The sequence below is a fragment of the Pan troglodytes genome, chromosome 19, assembly GCF_028858775.2.
Source record: "Pan troglodytes isolate AG18354 chromosome 19, NHGRI_mPanTro3-v2.0_pri, whole genome shotgun sequence".
Taxonomy (NCBI): Eukaryota; Metazoa; Chordata; class Mammalia; order Primates; family Hominidae; genus Pan; species Pan troglodytes.
The window spans coordinates 86,606,737-86,625,923 of record NC_072417.2 but is presented as its reverse complement, the minus strand read 5'-3'; the positions used below and the strand labels follow the sequence as shown (position 1 = coordinate 86,625,923).

The window sequence follows — 19,187 nt, the reverse complement described above, 5'->3', positions numbered from 1 at the left end:
CGGCGACAGCCAGCGTCGCGAAGCCCAGCACCCTCCCCCGCCGCCCCGCGGCTGGCGCGGACATGGGCGCTCAGGGCTGCGCGCCCGGCTCCGGGACCCGCAAAGTTTGCTAGCCGGCTGGGCGCGGAGCCGAGGGCGCGCCCGGCCCCAGCGCCCCCGGAGGAGACCCGGCGTCTCCCGATTCGGCGCGAGGGCGGTGGAGCCCAGAGGGGGTGGTTCGGCCCCGCCAGATGCTGCCTGCAAAGTTAGAGAGAAGAAAACTTCAGCTCCAGGGAGATTCGGACCGCTATGCTCACCGCGTCCCCCGAAACCGGCGCCCCTAAAAGAACCCCCGCACCCGCGTCTGCCACTGCGCTCGGCTCTGGCCGGGTCCCGGGGGCCCGGCGCCTGGAACGGCGGTGACTGCGTCGGCCGGGAGAACCCAACCAGGGGGCGGGGAGGGGGCGGGCAACGTGGCCACGGGAGGAAGTTTCCTGAAGTTGTCCATTTATTCCGGAGCTCGGCCGGCGACCTGGCCGGATCGCAGAGGCCGCCCTGTTTGGGAGAAGTCGGAGTTGGGGTGCTAAGGGAGAGAGGCGCCCTAGTCCGAGAGGGCAGCCTGGCCTCTTTCTCCCTGCTCGCCCCTCGCCTTCCGGGCGCGCTGCCGGGCTCGGACTAGTACAGAAGAGGAGGAAGGGTTGGGGTAGCCAAGCGCTGCCCCTCCCGGGCATATTACGCCCCGGGGCACGGAGCCGCGTAGACTGACTGTTTCCTGGGACGAAGCCACGGGGTATCGGACCCCACCAGGATTATAAAACAGGGCGGAGGGAAGGGAGACCCCGAGGACCCCTCTCCAGGCTGGTCACCATGTGGGGGCTTTTGATCTGGACGCTGCTAGCTCTGCATCAGATCCGCGCGGCCAGAGCCCAAGGTAAGGAGGGACCCCCACGTGGGGACAGGGAGGGGGCTGGGAGAGTGGGCGGGGGAGGGGCGGCGGGAGCTCGCCGGCCTCACGGTGGCCTCCTGGACACCCGGCTTAGCCGTGGCAGAGCCCTCTCCAGGGAGTTTCAAGACACCCCATCTCCCAAGTTTTGGGGCTCTTTTGGGGGTGGGGCAGTCTCTCCGAGACTTGTGGCTTCCGAATGGGGGAAGGTGGGGACGACCTGGGGAGGCAGAGAAGAGCCCAAGGTGAAGTGGGAGGGGCGCTCCCCTCCCCCCGTCTGCTGTGGCTGCCCTGCACCGGCTTGGGAGGGGAGCGACATTCCGTGCCGGGCTCCACGCTCGGCTACGCCGAGCTTCCCAGACCGAGCTCCTGGTTCCCTGCTCGGTGTCTGCGGGGAAGGGCAGGGCCCCTGCCGGGCAGGCGATGGCCTCCCCGGGGCGAGGGAGTAGGGTGGGCGAGCGCTGGGTGCCGGGTTGCTCGCCCGGGGAGAGCAATTGCCCGGCTTGGCCACGTACGGGAGCCCGCCCCTGGCTGCTCGGCCAGCCGCTGGGGCTGGGGGTGCTTCGCTGCGCGGGCCTGGAGCCGAGGTCGCGAGTGCAGCTGCGGACCCACCGGGGGGTGGTGCACAGGGAGGGTCTGAGGCCTCCCCTCCTACCCATCCACCCATACCCAGCATCCCCGCCCCTGCCTCCAGCCTCCGCTGTTCGCTCGATAGTCTGTGCGGCCGCTCGCTGCTGTGACCTGTGGCTGCCGGGAGCAGCCTCGCGGTGGAGAAGGGCTGGTGGCTTTGGGTTTGGGAGTGCTACGAAGGATCCGAGGTGTGATCGGCGCTGCCCGCTTCCTGAGGGTGGATGCCCAGACGTCCCCCTGGTCCCCGGGCAGGTCCCCGAGGTGAAGGGCGGCTGCACCGGCGGTTCCTCGCCTTTGGGGTTCGCCGATCCAGACAGTGGTGTCAGCGGTGTCCGAGCGGCGCCTGCTGGGGGCGGAGGGAGACGAAGCCTGGACCGAGCTCCAGGACTCGAAGGGCTAGGCCTTCACTCTCGCAGGCTCAGGAGGGGGCCAGACCCACCCTAGGGGTCCGGACTGTGGGGGCTACAACCCACTCCCCACGCCGCCTCGTGCGCCAGGCAATCCAGAGAGCCAAGATCAAAGAGATGAAAATAATCAGCTCTCACTCACAGGGCTGAGGGGAGGATTTTACGAGGTAATTTACATAAAAGCACTTCGAAATTTTGTAACGAGCCCTATAAATGTAGGGTAATAAAAGTTATTATTTTTATGATCATCATAAAATCTTTGAACAAGCGAGGACCTCAGAGGTCATCTTATTCTAGTAGCCATTTAACAGATAGGGAAACTGAGGCCAAATGGCATTAAATGACTTGCCCAAGGCCACTCTGTGATCTGGGGGCAGAGGCAGGTCTGGAACCAGATGAGTTCTGAGCCCTCTCCCTCAAACCAGGACCAGCTGCATGGGGTCTCCTTGGTCTGGGCCCCCTCTCTGAGGGGTCCCAGGAGGACCCTGATGCTGGCAGAATAGGAATGGGTTGTCCTTCATCCTGGAGCAGCCTCACAGTTGTGCTCTGGGATAACCAGTGTTACTAGCCAAAAGCCTGGACGGCATGGAGGGATGGGATGCCAGCATCTGTCTGGACCCTTCTAACTTCATTGCTCTACAGACTTTTCAACAATGGTATGATTTCCCTGGGCAGGTGGCTCACCAATTCTTGTCTCATCTAGGACCAGGCCCTTATAGAGTCCCCAGGGCACCTGATGGCCCTTGCTTTGGGGTCTTCATGTGTCCCTTCCTGCCCCACGTCCACACCTGTGCCATCCACTTGAGGCCAAGATCCCACCCCTCCTGCTGAAGTTAAGGCCAGGTGGCCCCCTGTCCCTGTGCCTCCTGCGGGAGGGGCTTCCCTGTCAGAAGCAGAGAAAGTCTCTGTGATTGATTCACTTCCTCTCTGCCTTTCTTGTTTGCTGGCTTTTTGCGTGTCAGGCTGCCCAGGTCCCCTGCTGCTCCGCTCGTGTTCTCTGGCTCCGAGAGTGTTTTCCAGCATCAAGCCCTCTCCTGCCATGTGTGTCCCTGGTGGCAAGCCTTGCAAAGGATTGTGGGAACGTGGTCCTAGGCTTGGCAGTGCTGGGTTTGGGTGTTGGAGGGGGTGGGATTAGGGCATGAGGTCCTTTCTTATCTGCTTTGGGGTTAGAGAGTGAGTTTTTTCCAGTCTCAGGCCATGACATTAATCCTTTGGGGGGTAGCTGAAGCCACTAGCACTGTCATTTCTGAGCCCACAAGCCTGCTTCTCCAGGCATGGCACAGAACGAGGGACGAAACAATTGTTCCTCCCTTGAGACAAACTTCACATCGACCACTGTCACCAGATTTTATCTGAGCCTAGCCTGGTTGTTTTTTTTTGGGGGGTGGGGGTTGCTGGACCTGAGCGACATCACCTGGGTATACTGAAAGCTAACATTTGACCATTGTCCGTATGCCCGATGGGTCACATGATGCAAACTCATTTCCCAAGCAAAGTGCAGTGAGGTTGTAGAAAGAGCATTGGCTTTGGCAGCAGAAAGAACGGGCTCTCATGATCTGGCTTTGCCGCTTCGCTGCAGAGAGGCCTTCTGCAAGGCTCTTAGCCACTAAGAGCCTCAGTTTCCTCATCTGTACACTGGCAATAATAGCTCTTGCCTTGTAGAATTGCTAGGAGAATTCAAGATATTCCAGGGGCAGGGCCCCAGCCAGTGCCTGGCACATAGAAGGTACTTAATACATGGCAATTATTATTCTTGTTATGACGGTTTTAACATTAAGCTAGAAGTCCATGAAGAATGGTACCCTGCCACCCACCAATAAGACCTTGAATTCTTTTTCCTTACCCAGGAGGTTTCTTTAAATTCCTTCCGTGGCCACATCGCTGTGTCTCAAAGAGTGGCCCTCAAGCACTTAGCTCCCAGGGAGTTGTAGCAATGCAGATTCTTGGGCTGCGCTCCCAGACACTGATTGGAAACGTCTGGGTGAGCCTGGAAGTCTTTTAACTAGAGTCTCGAGAGATTTCCCATGTGCTTGGAAGCTTGATTACTGCTGGAGGTCATCCTGGCCAGCCTGAGAGGTTGGGAGAAGGGCAGGAGCAGCCGAGCCAGCTGCTCCAGAAGTTTCTTTCAAGAGAATCATGCCTGGGGGGAGAACAGAAGGAAGGGAATCTGAGCCGAGAGAACAAGGCAGTGGGGACAACCCTGAAAGAGGACTGGAACCCCCAGCTCTAGAGGCTCCTGAAAGGCTCCAAAGGGAGAAAGTTTAGTGCTGGGAGCTAATCACAATAAAAGCCAACAGTACACGAGGGAGCGGGATGAAAGTTTAATTACATGGTGTGGCTAAGCTGTAATTATTAATTACTGACAGCAAAAAATAACTTATTGATCAGGGCCTTTTGCTAATTACCAGGAGGCCGAGTGTCGTGCTTGCCTGGGGCGCAGCTGTAAAAAGCCCCACTCGAGAGTGGAATGGGGGTGTCCCTGCTCTCCCATGCCCCTCTTTCCCTCACCCTTTGTACCCCTTGGCTTCAGCGGGGGAGTCCGGAACATTCTGGCAGTGGTTAGATGAGGGATACAGCTTGGTGCTTCCACTGGCTGCAGAAAATGGCCCCTGCCTGGGAGGAACAGAGTCAGGACCCCCACCCAGAGGCTACATCCCGCTGGCAGCCTGACACCTGCCTCGGAAATCCCACCCTCGACCCCCCCACACACACACCCCACCCCCGCTTCATGCATTTGTTCGGCAAATATTGATCGACTGCCTCTTCCTCATGTCCTCTACTGGAAGGCCGGCATAGGGGCCAGGAACCTTGTTCTACAAGGGAAAGGAGGCTGGGAAGGGGGCCAAATTCTTTACAGCGATCCTCTGTTTAAACAGTGCCTGAATGGCTGACTTTAAAATGAAGTGTTAACCTGCATATTGGTCCACATTTGACTTTGTACCACAGGACGCAGTCGGGCTGTAAGCTAACAAGGAGGGGAGAATGGGCTTATCTTCTGTCCTAAGGACTAATGGGAATCATTGCATTTGACTTGAAAGACACACGAAAAGTCATCTAGGACCGTCGTCTGCCCACAAGGCCATCTGGTCTCTGCTTGCATACCCTTGATGATGGAGGACTCACTACTGCTCAACACCAGCTGGCTGTTAGCTATGTTTTATGCTGATGAAGAAATTGTCCCCTTATAGCTGGTTTTCCTAGGATCTAGCTGTGGTTGAAGGGGTCCTCTGATTGGCTGGGACCCTCTCCCTGTCCCTATGGACTCCCAGCCCCTCTGGGAGGCAGGAGGCTGAGTTGGAATTGATGTTGGGTGTTAGTGTGCGCCCTGCGGGGTTTCTACCCCACTCCCCCTGGAGCATGTTGCCACAGACAGCCCTGGAGCTGCCTAAAGCGGTGGGAATTAGTCATCATAATTTGGGGCCTTGGGATGCCAATAGCAACAAATGGGCCAGCAGCAACTGGCGGCTGCGGCCCACTGCCTGTAATGGAAAGGAAAACAAGCTGGTTGCCGAGACACCCCGGGTGCCCCCTCCCCTAGGTGTCCCACCCCTGCTGTCCATGTGCTGGGCAGGAGGCAGAGCCAGTGAGCAGCGTTGAGCAGGGATGCTCAGCATCCCCGGGGGAAGGGAGAGAGGGGACTGCAGGGCTTGTCCCCTCAGACTCCCTGGGCCTGGTGTCTGGACCAAAAAGCCTCTTGCTGAGCCCAGGGAGCCCTGGGGAGACCCTTCTCCTGCAGACGTGGTGAATGGCTCCCAGCGTGGCTTCTGCCCCTTTGAATCCTGCCTCCATCACTGGGCGATGCTGAGCTGAGCCAGTTTTCTCATCTGTAAAATGAGTAAAGTTAAAAATAGTTGTGTCTACCGGCCGGGCACAGTGGCTCACGCCTGTAATCCCAGCACTTTGGGAGGCCGAGGCCGGCAGATCACTTGAGGTCAGGAGTTCGAGAACAGCCTGGCCAACATGGGGAAACCCCATCTCTATTAAAAATGAAAAAATTAGCCGGGCGTGGTAGTGGGAGCCTATAGTCCAAACTACTTGGGAGACTGAGGCAGGAGAATCTCTTGAACCTGGGAGGCGGAGGTGGCAGTGAGCTGAGATCGCGCCACTGTACTCCAGCCTACACAACAGAGCGAGACCCTGTCTCGTTAAAAAAAAAAAAAAAAGATTGTTATCTACCTTTTAGAGTTGTCTTGGATAATCAAATGAGATTGTCCAGATCACTTTGAAAATGCCCTTTGTAAATGTTAAGTTCTTATAATGTGTCCATTACAGTCCAGGAGGGTGTCCTGATCACTGCCCCTCTGCTCCCCAGACGTGAACCTCCCCTCCCACCTCATCTCCTCACTCCCCCTGCATTCACTCCTGTCCCCACACTGACTGCCTGTTGTTCCTGGAACTCACCAGGCCTCCAACCTGGCACTTGAAGTTCCTGCCTTTCCATCAATGGTGCCCACACCACCCAGATGTCTACAAAGTTCACCCTTGTTTCCTCCAGGACTTCCTCCTAATGTCTCTTATCCATCTCGGAGCACCCTATAACGTGACAGCTTCCAGCACCCACTCCCTCGCTCTGCATCATTTTCTCCATTGCACTCAGCTCCAGCTGACATATATTGACTTGTTTGTTTATTATTGGTGTCTCTGGAGGGCAGGGGCTTTGTTTCATTCACTGGTATATTTCTAGCCGCTAGGGCAGTGCCTGGCACGTAGGAGGAGTCAGCATAATCTGAAGACTGAGTGAATGAATGAATGCTTACCGGAGGCATACAGCCCACGGTCATCTGGCCCCTCCCAGCTCTCCAGCTTCCTCCCAGGCCTCTCGCCCCATCTCCAGAGCTGATTGACTTGTGAAATGCCTCTGGTCTCTGTACATCCAGCACACCCCATGCCATGTAGCCCTCAGCGCACTGAGCAGCCAGTTACCTCAAGAGTGGGGGCCCCGCCCTCCAGCAGCTCCCGCAGATGCATCCATGGAATGGGGTAGTGTTGCCATTGAGACAGGAGTCCCTGCTCAGATTTTCTGGTCATTTTCCCAGCTCTTCCTGATTCTGGCACGACAGATGAATCTGCCTCTTAGCAGGCCTGGCCTCTGAGTTGGGCAGCCCCTGGGTCTCTGCTGAAGCCCCATCAGCTGAACTCCAACTTTATGATGTGAAGGAAATTGAGAGGAGGGGTAGAAGGTTTAGGGGGTAATGCCATTCATACATGGATGTACCATTTGAAATATACAAGGTCCTTGATTAATGCTCCAGAGGAAAAGGGAGAGGAAGATCTTGCATCAGCACTTATATTTCCCTCCAGGCGTGGTGGCTCATGCCTGTAATCCCAGCACTTTGGGAGGCCGAGGCAGGCAGGCTGAGGTCAGGAGTTTGAGACCAGCATGGCCAACATGGCAAAACCCTGTCTCTACTGAAAATTAACCAGGTGTGGTGGCGCATGCCTGTAATCCCAGCTACTTAGGAGGCTGAGGCAGGAGAATTGCTTGAACCTGGGAGGCAGAGGCTGCAGTGAGCCGAGAACACGCTACTGCACTCCAGCCTGGGCGACAGAGCAAAACTCTGTCTCAAAACAATAATAATAATTATTTAGCCTGTGTTTCTTCTGATTGTAGCCCATTCATTAGAGTGGATCACATGGTCCCACCTAATGGCAAGGGAGCTAGGAAGTGCAGGCTTTCATGTGCTGGAAAAAGACAACCGGATCTCATGCACTGGCAATGCCTAGTGTTCCTTCATAACCACAGAGAAGACATTGTGGTCTCTGCATTTCATACAGAGGGTGACTTTACCCAAGACATTTTTACCTTGCACATTCCTAAAGCAGAACCCCAGTCTGTGCTGTTACTTCCTTGTTTGGAGGCTTATTTTATTCCCCCCTTAAGCTGTTAAGAAGTGGTATGTATAGGATCAGTGCCTCAGAATTGGGCTGACCTGGGTTCAAGCTCTGTCAGCTGCTATCTGTGGCACTCTGGGTTAAGTCACTTAACATTCTCAACCTCTGTTTCTTTGTCTGTAAAACAAGAAGAAAAACCTTCCAAGGCTTAAATGAGATAATACACATAGAGCAGTGAGAATGGAGCCTGACATATCATAAGCACTTGTTTAATAAATGACTTTAACTATATTTGTACTTCTGTGCTTGCCCCTCCAAATGGCCTTAAGATTGCATTAAGATGGCTTTTCTTCTCTGGTATCTTTGCTGTATATTTCACCCATATCTTCCACATCTTCTCACCTTTTTCTTTTCTTTTCTTTTTTTTTTTTTTTTTTGAGACAGAGTCTTGCTTTGTCACCCAGGCTGGAGTGCAGTGGCACGATCTCAGCTCACTGCAACCTCCACCTCCCAAGTTCAAGTGATTCTCCTGCCCCAGCCTCCCGAGTAGCTAGGATTACAGGCACGTGCTGCCACGGCTGACCAATTTTTTAGTAGGCACGGGGTTTCACCATGTTGGCCAGGCTGGTCTCAAACTCCTGACCTCAAGTGACTCGCCCACCTCAGTCTCCCAAAGTGCTGGGATTGCAGGCATGAGCTGCCGAACGTGGCTCACCCCATTTTCTTTTGCTTCTTCCCCAGTTTAGAATCTTTTTGTCTTCCCTTCCATCCTGAGCTCACGTTTGGTGCACAGTTCTGCTTGTCAGACATGGCAGGGTGCATTACAACCATCGTCTGGCTCAGTCCTCCCTATCACTCTGACATGTGGATAAAGTGAGGCTGAGAGATTAACCACCCAAGGCCTTCTAGTGGGGAAGTTGAGGAGTCAGGATTTGAACCCAGGCCTCTCTGGTCCCAACATCTGTCCTCTTTCCACTGCTCCAGGCTCCCTTTGGCTTCCACGGCATACGTCACTGTCTTCCCAAGAAGAGACAGCTATTCTCCAGGGAGATGCCCAGACAGTTGTACTGTTTGAAGACGGGCTGGTCCAGGGAGGGGGGTAGAGTTTGGAAAGAGGCCTTGGAACTCCTCCTCCTCCTCTTCCTTTTCCTCCTCCTCCTCCTGATCCTCCTGGCTCTTGCCTCCACCCTGGCTGTGTCCTCACGAGGCCTTAACTTGGCAGAATATTGAAGGTCTTCTGCTCTCCTCCTTGTCTCCATCTCTCTCTGGGGTTGGGATGCCCCAAAGCTATTTGAGGAGTTCCCTTAAGGTCATTTGGGGCATTCAGAACTGGCTTGCCAGTAACTGAGCCACACAAATGCCTTCTAAATTGAACGAGGTGTGAGGGTGGGGAGGATGAGGGGAAGAAAGGCAATTAAAGTTTGATGCCATGTAGGAAGCTATTAGTGACCCAGAGGGGTGATGAAATTTTGATGATGTGACAGTCCTAACGGAAGGAAATATTATTTGCCATAACGAGGCTCATTCAGGGAATTTGGCATCTGGGGCGGACACCAGTGACTCTCAAGGGCCTCGTAAAGCCAGGACTCTGGAAATTTCCCCCTTCCCTGGGCACCTCCCTGGAGGTACAGATCTGGGAGGCCCAGAATCTGAGTAAAGGTCAAAAATATCACTGGGCACCTGAACAATTGGGCTGTCACCACATAATGTGAGTTAATTATGAATCTGGAGCCGATGCTTCATTTGCTGCTTCGAGCTGTGAGAGCCAGTGCAGAAAGTGGCAGCAGGGGCCCAGACGGGACAGCAGAGAGCACCAAGAAACCTGAAATGGGCCGGGCGCAGTGGTTCACACCTGTAATCCCAGCACTTTGGGAGGCAGAGGCAGGCGGATCACTTGAGGACAGGCGTTCGAGACCAGCCTGGCCAACATGGTGAAACCCCATCTAAAAATACAAAATACAAAAGTGAGCTGGGCATGGTAGCACGTGCCTGTAATCCCAGCTACTTGAGAGGCTGAGGCAGGAGAATTGCTTGAACCTGGGAGGCGAAGGTTGCTGTGATCTGAGATGGTGCCACTGCACTCCAGCCTGGGGTACAGAGTGAGACTCTGTCTCAAAAAAAAAAATAGAAACCTGAAATGCGGGTGACGCCCTGAGCTCAAATCCTACCTGTCATTTACTGCCTGGGTGACCTTGGATGAGTTACACACCCTGTCTATGCCTCAGTTTCTTCATCTGTAAAACGGGGATAACAGTTGGGTTGTGACAGGGTTTAACGAGCTGTGCTAAGCTTTTAGGACACAGTGTTCTGTGTATCATAAACACTGAATAAGTGTTTGTCATGTCATTGTCCTTAGTATCTTTATCTTGGAAGCAAGGTCCGTTTGGGGCCTGCAGTTTGACAGGTGCCCCTGCCCCGACAGCTTTTGTTCCTTTTGTCTTTCACACACCTGCCAGTGGCATCTAAACTTCTGCTGTTAAGGATTTATTGATTTGGTTAAGACATTCTCTGTCTCCAGCTTAAAATGCAAATATGGCACAGAGAACCCACCTATTAAGCTATTATCAGCTGTTCAGCCTTAAGGTGAATGTATTTATTGGATCCTGCCATAAAATCTCAAATGTATGTGGGTAGCTTTCATAGACATCGCATTTGCTCTTCACCCCAGTCTATGAAGGAGGTTGGCCAGAAAGTATTAATGTTATTAACATTGTTAGTATGGAAGTTCAGAAATATTAAGTAACTTGCCAAGGTCACTTGACTCGTAAGAAAGAGATGATGAATGCAGGTCAGCTGCCTCCCAGGCCATTGCCTTAGATTTGGCCAAGATACCCACATTCAGGAACTGTTTGCCATGCTGCTTTGGGCTGATGGACCCAGGGTAGGCTCATTTGACCACAGACTTCTCCTTAGCTTGGGTGGGCACAGGAGGAGGACACAGGGGGCACCCTGGGCTGGCCTCTTCTTTTTGTAAGGACACTTGGAGCCCCCTCTTGATGTCCATAGGGTCTTAGTGATGGGGTCTGGATGCTGAGACCTGTCATTATCACGCCCTTGCTCTTAGAACCCTGGTAGCTTCCCCACAGCTGTGGCCCCAACGGCAAACTCTCCACAATCTGGCCCTACCTGCCACTGCAATCTCGCCTCCACCTGTCCCCACGCCAGCCTTCCACCAGGCTCACACTGCCCTCCCCACCCTGCCAGCCCAATAGCACCTTCCTTTCTCCCCTTTCGAACCCCTGTTCTCCTCTCCACTGACCCCAAAAAGTCTAGCGTGAAGCCGTCCCTGACTTCCAGCTGGGACTCCTCCTCCCAGTTGTTCCAGTCTAGATGTCTCGCTGGGCACTTTGGCCTTGTTGATTCTGAATTATCTTTTAATATCTGTGTGTAACTGATTTCTTTAATTGTGAACTCCTTGAGTTTAGATAATAACCCTTCATCCACAAGGACTGAGGTACTAGACGTAAATTATTTCTTGAATTAACGCACTTAACTCTTTTAAGGGTGCTATGGAGGTAATAGTGAAGTCAGAGAGAGAATATAACAAGTTCATGACTCTGTGTGGGCCTCAGAGGCCACAATGGAAGAGTCTCATTGGGTCCTTTTGGGCCAGGCCTTTTAGCCTGTGTGGCCACAAGTGTCCTCATTGGGAAAAAAATGGGAAGGTAAATGCAGCTTTTCCAAACTCTTCTATGATGTTCCACTCATGGTAAGGAGGGTGGACACATGCCCTGGGGTATCCGGCCATGCAGCCTGAAACCACCTACTATCCATGACCTTTTCCTTATATATTTCTAAATTTTATTTTATATTTAATTTTATATTTTTTGAGATGTCGGTTTCTGTCAGCCAGGCTGGAGGGCGGTGGCATAATAAGAGCTGACTGCAGCCTCAACCTCCTAGGTTCAAGCAATCCTCCCACATCAGCCTCCTAAGTAGCTGAGACCACAGGTGTGCACTACCATACCCAGCTAATCATTTTATTTTTTTGTAGATAGAGGGTCTTGCTCTGTTGCCTAGTCTGATCTTGAATTCCTGACCTCATGTGATGCTCCTGCCGCTGCCTCCCAAAGTGCTGTGGTTTCAGGTGTGAGCCACCACACCCAGCCTATTTTAGTTTTAAAATGTGTGAATATGTGCATTCTACTCCATGGGCTATCTAAATTCTATCCCAACACACAAAGGATATGTTAAAGCTGGTCGATGCTGCTGGAAGATGTGGCTTATCGTCCCCATGGCTTCCTGGACCCCCTAGAACATACGTCAAAATCTGGTCTCAAAAGACTTGAATGAGTCACAGCATCTGTAAGATTCTAAGATGCTTTACATGTATATATTTAAGCTGTTTGTGTTTAAAATTTTCTGTGCTGTTTTCTAAAGCAGTTGGACCTCAAACATAGTTGAGTCACTCTACCTGTATTAGTCAGGGTTCTCTAGAGGGACAAAACTAACGAGACAGATGTGTATATGAAGGGGAGTTTATTAAGAGTATTGGATCACATGGTCAGAAAGTGAAGTCCCACAGTAAGCCATCTGCAAGCTGAGGAGCAAGGAGGTCAGTCCAAGTCCCAAAACCTCAAAAGTAGGGAAGCCGACAGTGCAGCCTTCAGTCTGTGGCCAAAGGTCTGAGAGCCCCTGGAAAATCACTGGTGTAAATCTGAGAGTTCAAAAGCTGAAGAACTTGGAGTCCGATGTTCAAGGGCAGGAAACCTCTCACACGGGGAGAAAGATGGAGGCCAGAAGACTCAGCAAGTCAAGTTCTTCCGTGTTCCTCTGCCTGCTTTAATCTAGCCATGCTGGCAGCTAATTAGATGGTGCCCACCCAGACTGAGGGTGGGTCCGCCTCTGCCAATCCACTGACAAAAATGTTATACCCTCCTTTGGCAACACCCTCGTAGACACACCCAAGAACCATACTTTGCATCCTTCAATCCAATCAAGTTGACACTGAATATTAACCATCACACTGCCTATCTGCTATGGCTGGCCTATGGCCATGCCTTCAAGGGTGGTAGGAGTGAGGATACGGCTGTTGCCCCTCCCAAGGGGACCCTGCTGCTTGGGTGATTGGGTGGTAGTCTGGGTTCTTCTTCAGCTTCACCCAAACTGCTCCAAACCATTAGAGGACCTGTCTCCTGTCTTCTTCTTGGACCCTCCCACCTCCCCCTCTTAATTTGGACCAGGCAAGCCAATCAACACCAGCAGTGGGGTCTTATTTGGAGACTAGTTGAGGGCTTGAAGACTCTCTTAGTCAGAGGTTTGGGCTCTGGGATCACTATGTCCACCGCCCAGTGGCCTTTTTCATTTAGATGTGTGGGTACCTTCCAGAAGAGCTGAGGCTCCCAGAAGACCAGCCCCTTGCAAAGTAGGTCCTTACTGTGTGTGGCTGGTGCCCCATACAGCTGCAAGCACCTTGCCTTCCCCATGCATCACTAAGGAAATGTTCTTGATTAGGTTCAAGCACCTCCTCCCAAAACATCCACCCAGCCCCCCACCAGGGTTTCTGGTCAGCAGCCCGCCTGCTTACCCAGTTCCCCGGGGTTCCTGGCTGGCAGCCCACCTGCTCACCCATTCCCCTGGGGTTCCTGGCTGGCAGCCCACCTGCTCACCCATTCCCCTGGGGTTCCTGGCCGGCAGCCCACCTGCCCATCCCTGATGTTTGTCTCTGGCTGCCCTGGCTTGAGGACTCGGAATCCAGAATGGAAGAGGGGCTTCTACCCTGAGACGGTGCCCGGTGCTCAGACCTGATTGCTCAGTCAACCCCAAAGTCTCTTCCCCACGGGCAATGTGCGTGTTGGCTTTGGACAGCTCTGGCTGACTCAGCCTGGTGACCCTTGACTTCCCCATTTGGAGTTCCTTTCTGTGCCCCGGTGTAGTGTCTACAGGCAGAGAGCGGGTTGGCCGGCAGACCATCGTGGGGCCTGAGCTGCCAAGGAGGGCCGAGGGGAGTTCCTCATTAGCTGGGCTCCAAGCTCATTATCCGCCTGCGCATCACTGGGTGAAAAATGGTAGTCGTCGGGACAGTAATAAATACGCGGCTGTCAGTGTTGATGTGATTGCTCTAATGAAGAGAAATCAGCCCCAGAGAGGAGGCGCTTCTGGCTGTGGCTTCAGGTAGCTGGAGAGCTCTGTCCACTGCCCATGCTCCTCTGTCCCAGAGCCCCACGAAGACAGAGAAGGGAGGTGTTGGCATTTAACCCCTTCCTCCTCAGGCCCTGGTGGATGAAGAACCTAGAAAGTGCTGGAAACCACCAAGAAGAAGGAACACCGTTCTGCTTCAGGGAGGGGGCGGTGTGCTAAGGGGTTGCCAGCCTCAGCCTGGGCCTTGGGCAAAGGCAAGCAGGACCAGTGGGGTGGACAGTGGTGCTTTTGACAGCTCAGCCTCCCTTGCAGAGCCCTGGTTTGAAGCAGGAAGGCGTGGGGACGAACACAAGGCCCATTGTCTGTGCCCCCAGGCCTGCCACCTCCCCGGGAATGTTAGGACTTATTGTGTCTCCAGGAACTTGGAATGTCCGGCCCCAGGGTTTAGGGATTAGGCCTCTGCTGAGAAAGAGCTTGAGGGGTCCTGGGTCCTTAGAGCCCAGGCTGAGTCCAAGCTGAGGCACAGCCATGCCTCCTAGATGCTGGCAGAGAGAGGGAGGACACTTAGGCCCCTCATAGTTCCAGGCCCTGGGGGAACCTGGGGATTGAGGAGGGAGGAGGGCGGGATGGGAGGGATGAGAGGGTGCCCTTCCATCTGAGGCATCAGGAGCCACATTCTGGGAGCCCAAGTGTCACCTGCCTCTTGATGGAGGTGAGGGAGTGGCCTAGAGCAGTGGGTCTCATACTTGAGCACCATTTGGGGACCTGTTAGAATGCATATTCCTGGGCCCCATTCCCAGAGCTTCTGAAGCAGTGGGTCTGGGAGGGGCCTGGGAATTTGCATTTCTGACAGTTCCCAGGTGTCGCTGCCACTGCTGCTGGTCCAGGGAGCCCACTTTGAGAAGGCCTGGCATAAAGGTTTGAAGAGAAGGTGCTTCTCCTAGGGCCCGAGTCTAGGTGTCATGGTGGTGGCTGAGCTGAGCTACTTCTGCCCATGGACTCCGAGTCGGCTGCTGCAACTGCAGAGGGCTACAGCAAAGCTCAGTTAACACATGAACTTGAACGTGGTAATGGCCTTGCACCTGGTGGGGGGTTGGTATTGACCAGCACTCATTCTTCATTTCTTCCTTCAGGAGGCTCTTTCCCCTCCTGTCCTGACTTAAAAGAAAAGGAAAGAAAATCCAGCCCAGAGCCCTCCTTCCTGGGAGAAGGAGCTTTTCTAGAAGCTCCAAAGTAACCCCCATGAGCCAATGGATAACCAAAACCATGAACCTCTTTTGCTTCTCATGCACTTACTAAGCACCACCTGTATACTAAGTGAGGTGCCCAGGATCCAGCCCAGTCTAAGGCAGGTCCCTGCCCTCAAATTGCTCACGGTCAAGTGAAGGCAGCAAGCCTGTGGTTGGTCCTATAGGACAGGTGATTTGGGAGTCCAGAGGGATGACCTGAGATGCTGCCCCAGAGGAGGAGGTAACATAGAAGCTGAGTCTTGTAGGATGGGAGGGGCCGCCGTCTTCCCTAGGAAATGCTGGGGTCTTCTTTTTCATCCTTACTGCTACCAAGCAGCAATTATAGGCAGCAAATACGCACCTTGGTCGTATCTAATCACTAAGGCCAAAGTGTACCTGGCCACACCCCGAGTGGCTTCTGCCCTCAGGTGCTTACACTCAGGGTCACTTGCATTCCTGGGCAGCAACCATCTCATAGAAGCTATGCAAGCGTCAGGAGGGAAACAGCAGCTTAAACCACGGTGAATCATCTAAGCACATGTGGGACAGGCAGATGCGTCTGGGGCTTGTGGTCTTTCTTCCCAGCACCCTCCTTTGGCTCCAGATTCTGGAGCCTCCCTAAGGGCCCGTGTCTGAGCTAAAATGGTAGGGAACAAGGAGAATTACTAAGGTCAGATTACAAAGGGCTACCTCACTTTATAGAGGATGTGCAGCCAAGAAAGGCAAGTGAGGTGCGAGCTCAGGAGCCTGGCTTTCCTGCCCCCCCTCCGCAGGCTCCACCCACTGCAGCTGCTGGCCAGTCTCTGGCAGGACTGAGTTCTCTGGACCCTCCTTGGCACCATCCCCCACGTAGGAATCAGCAGAATTGGGAGGTGGGAGAGCTGCAGAACAGCTGGACCCATGATCTGGCTTCTCCAGCTCACGTCCAGGGGGGTCTGGGCATGGACACCCCAGATCCACATCTGGGTAGCCACCAGCCTTTGCCAGGGGTGGGAGGGGGTGGCTGAAGAGCCAGTCTCTGGGGCGTGGCTTTGGAAGGGGGCCACACTTCCTCTCGTGTGCCCCAGCACCTCTCTGAAGTGTGGTGAGTTTGAATATCCTCTGCAGGGCTGGGAATCAGGGAGGAGGAGTGACCAGCCTTGGGCTACCCCATGAGCAGCACAGACGGCCACTTCCCTGGCTCTCCTGACCCCAGAACTGGCTGCTGGTTTAGGGGTGTGGCTCTCTGGGCCCGTCCCAGGTGGTCAGTTTAGCTCTCCTATGCCACACCAGCCCCAGACACTCAAGGCCCATGAGTGGGGTTAGGGGAACCTGCAGGTCAGCTCCCGGATCAGGAGCTTTTGGGGTTCCCCAGAACTCAGGGCATCATAAGAGCTCACAGTGACTGAGCCTTTGCAGGTGCAATGTCAATCTAGATGCTGTCTGTGGATCTGCCCCTCCAATCCTCTCAGGCGTCTAGGAGGAAGCATATTTTCCCATTATATGGACCGGGAAACCGGCACAGAGAGCCCAGCAGCTTGCCCAGAGTAGCATGGCTTATGAGTGCTGGATTCAGGAACGGACTCAGGAACTGGGCGCAGAGCCTGTGTTCTCAGCCACGGTGTGTGCTGGGTGGCATCCTGGCCCCCCTGCCTCCTCTCTGTGCTCCTGAGGAGGCCATATTCTCAGGCTGGCCTGTAACGTGGCCTAGTTCTGCCTGCTTAGCTAAATGACTTTGGCCAGATGACTTAGCCTTTCCCTAGCCTCAGTTTCCTCATCTGTTAAATGTGGTGTTTTTTGGTTTGGTTTGGTTTGGTTTTGTTTTTGAGACGGAGTCTCGCTCTGTCGCCCAGGCTGGAGTGCAGTGGCACGATCTCGGCTCACTGCAAGCTCCGCCTCCCGGGTTCATGCCATTCTCCTGCCTCAGCCTCCCGAGTAGCTGGGACTACAGGTGCCCACCGCCACGCCTGGCTAATTTTTTTTTTGTATTTGTAGTGGAGACGGGGTTTCACCGTGTTAGCCAGGATGGTCTCGAACTCCTGATCTCGTGATCTGCCCAATCTCGGCCTCCCAAAGTGCTGGGATTACAGGTGTGAGCCACTGCGCCTGGCCAAATGTGGGTTTTAAACAAACAAAACATCCTCACACTCGAGGGTTGGTGGGAAGATTGTCTGATGTACGATTTGGGAACGTGGCTGACCCAGCACTGGAATTACTATGTGAGCCCGAGGGGCTCCGTTAGGGGCCTGTCCCACCCACTGCCCACCGTGCTCCTGACCTGTCCGCCTAGGGCTCAGCCAACCTGGACACCCTTGGCCCAGGACTTTGTGCTTATCCCTCATGCCCTTGGGGTCTCTGCTCCCTGGGGCATCATGCTCCCTGGGGCCTCTGTGCCTGTTTCCACGTGGGTGGGGGAGCTGAGGAGCACCCCAGGACTCAACTCACATGGAAGGAGGCGTCGCTGAAAAATGCGGTCTTAAGAATACAGTGTTCCTTTTCATCCCATATTTGACTGAACCTAAGACACATCAATTATAAGGCATGTTATTTTATGTGCCGCCAAGAAAGAAAAAAAAAATGCTGCCATTTAATCCACAAAATACATTCTGACTCCAGAGATATGAAAATGAAAACAATGTGCATTTAGAGGAAATATGGTAATAACCACCATTTATATAAAGCCTATCCCCTTCCCAGTCTGTGTTCTAAGCGCCTCACATGTATTAACACATCCAATCCTTTCAACAACCCCCATGAGTTTGGAGGTGACCATCCTAGCAACTAGAAAACGGGCTGGTAGAGTTGGTTCAAAATATACAAGATGCTCATGCTGGCAATGTTCACCAGTTGTCCGATATTGCAAAGGTTCTTTTTGGATTTTACACCCCCCCGGCTAGTGTTGGGTTCTGTTGATTGGGCCCCCTGCGCAGGCCAAGATGGAGAAGGGGCCACAGGGTGAAGACGCCACCCAAGGAGACTGAACACTGCCCCTCTGTCCTCAGCACAGCAGGTCCAAGCTCATGGATAAATCAGGAAACCCTCTGGGGTCCACATCGAAGACCAGCCCCTGGGGCTCAGACAACCTCAGGCCTGTCCCCAGGTCTCCCGAGAACCCTCCCATTCCATCGCTGTCTTCCTAGAATGTGCTGGGCTGATGAAGTCTCTCTTCTGTCCTGCCTCCATCCCAGCATTCCTTCCTCAGCCCTGTCTGATGCCAGCACCTGTCTTCTGGGCATAGGACAGTGGCCCAGAGGAATGCATGTCTGGCTGGCTTTGGTCTCCACCAGGCCTGAGTAACCAGTGGTGGGGGATGGGGAGCTGGAGGGAGGCCTCTTGTCTGAGCTGGAACTTGCAGGCCAGGCTGGAGCTTCCGAATCCAATCCACTTGGCCTTTTCCTTCTCCTTTGGCCAACCCAAAATCAAAGTGAAGGACTTGGCTTAAACTCCCCAGAGCCCCTGGGACAGGCTGGCATAGCTGGGCGCCGTGCATCTGCCCAGCCCTCGGGGTTTGGGTGTGGTGGGGGTGGAGGTTTCCTTGGAGAGGCCAGGGCCCTGAAGACAGCTGGCCCCTGTCCTCCCCCTCCCGAGCCCCGGCCAACTCATTCATCTGTCACTACAGACAAGAGAGGAGGACTTGGGATCTGTTCCCCAGCTCGCTCAGGCGCAATTCTGGCACATCTCTTGCCGTCTCAGAAGGTCCTTCCTCCCTCCTGGCCTCTCCTGAAGTTTTCTTTTGTTTTCCAGTCCGCCGGGCTCCCGCTGCCTGGAGGTTGGGGCTTGCAGCAGCCTGCCCAGAGTCGGCTCTGTCTCGCTCAGTGCTCAGGCCCTGGCCTCCAGGAGCAGCTCTGAAAGGGGGTATAGCCCTGACATGTTCTCTAACCCACTGGCAGGACCAGCGGCATCTTTTGCAGGGTCCGGTGCAAAATGAAAATGCTGCAGGACTCGGTGATTCACGCCTATAATCACTTTGGGAGGCTGAGGTGGGTGGATCACCTGAGGTCAGGAGTTCAAGACCAGCCTGGCCAATATGACAAAATCCTGTCTCTACTAAAAATACAAAAATTAGCCAGGTGTGGTGGTGGGCACCTGTAATCCCAGCTACTCGGG

The 19,187-nt window shown here is 54.0% G+C and overlaps 1 protein-coding gene across 2 annotated transcripts in view; it reads left to right on the top strand.

Annotated features, from left to right (window-relative positions):
- Positions 1 to 722: 722 nt before the first annotated feature.
- The window catches only part of SDK2 (sidekick cell adhesion molecule 2), a 311,714-nt gene continuing 293,249 nt past the window's right edge, over positions 723 to 19,187 (top strand). For both annotated transcript variants that reach the window (XM_009433191.5, XM_511658.9), the window contains exon 1: positions 723 to 910. In XM_009433191.5, coding sequence (XP_009431466.3) covers positions 847 to 910 — 64 coding nt within the window. In that variant the 5' untranslated portion in view covers positions 723 to 846. The remainder of the gene's footprint in view (positions 911 to 19,187) is intronic.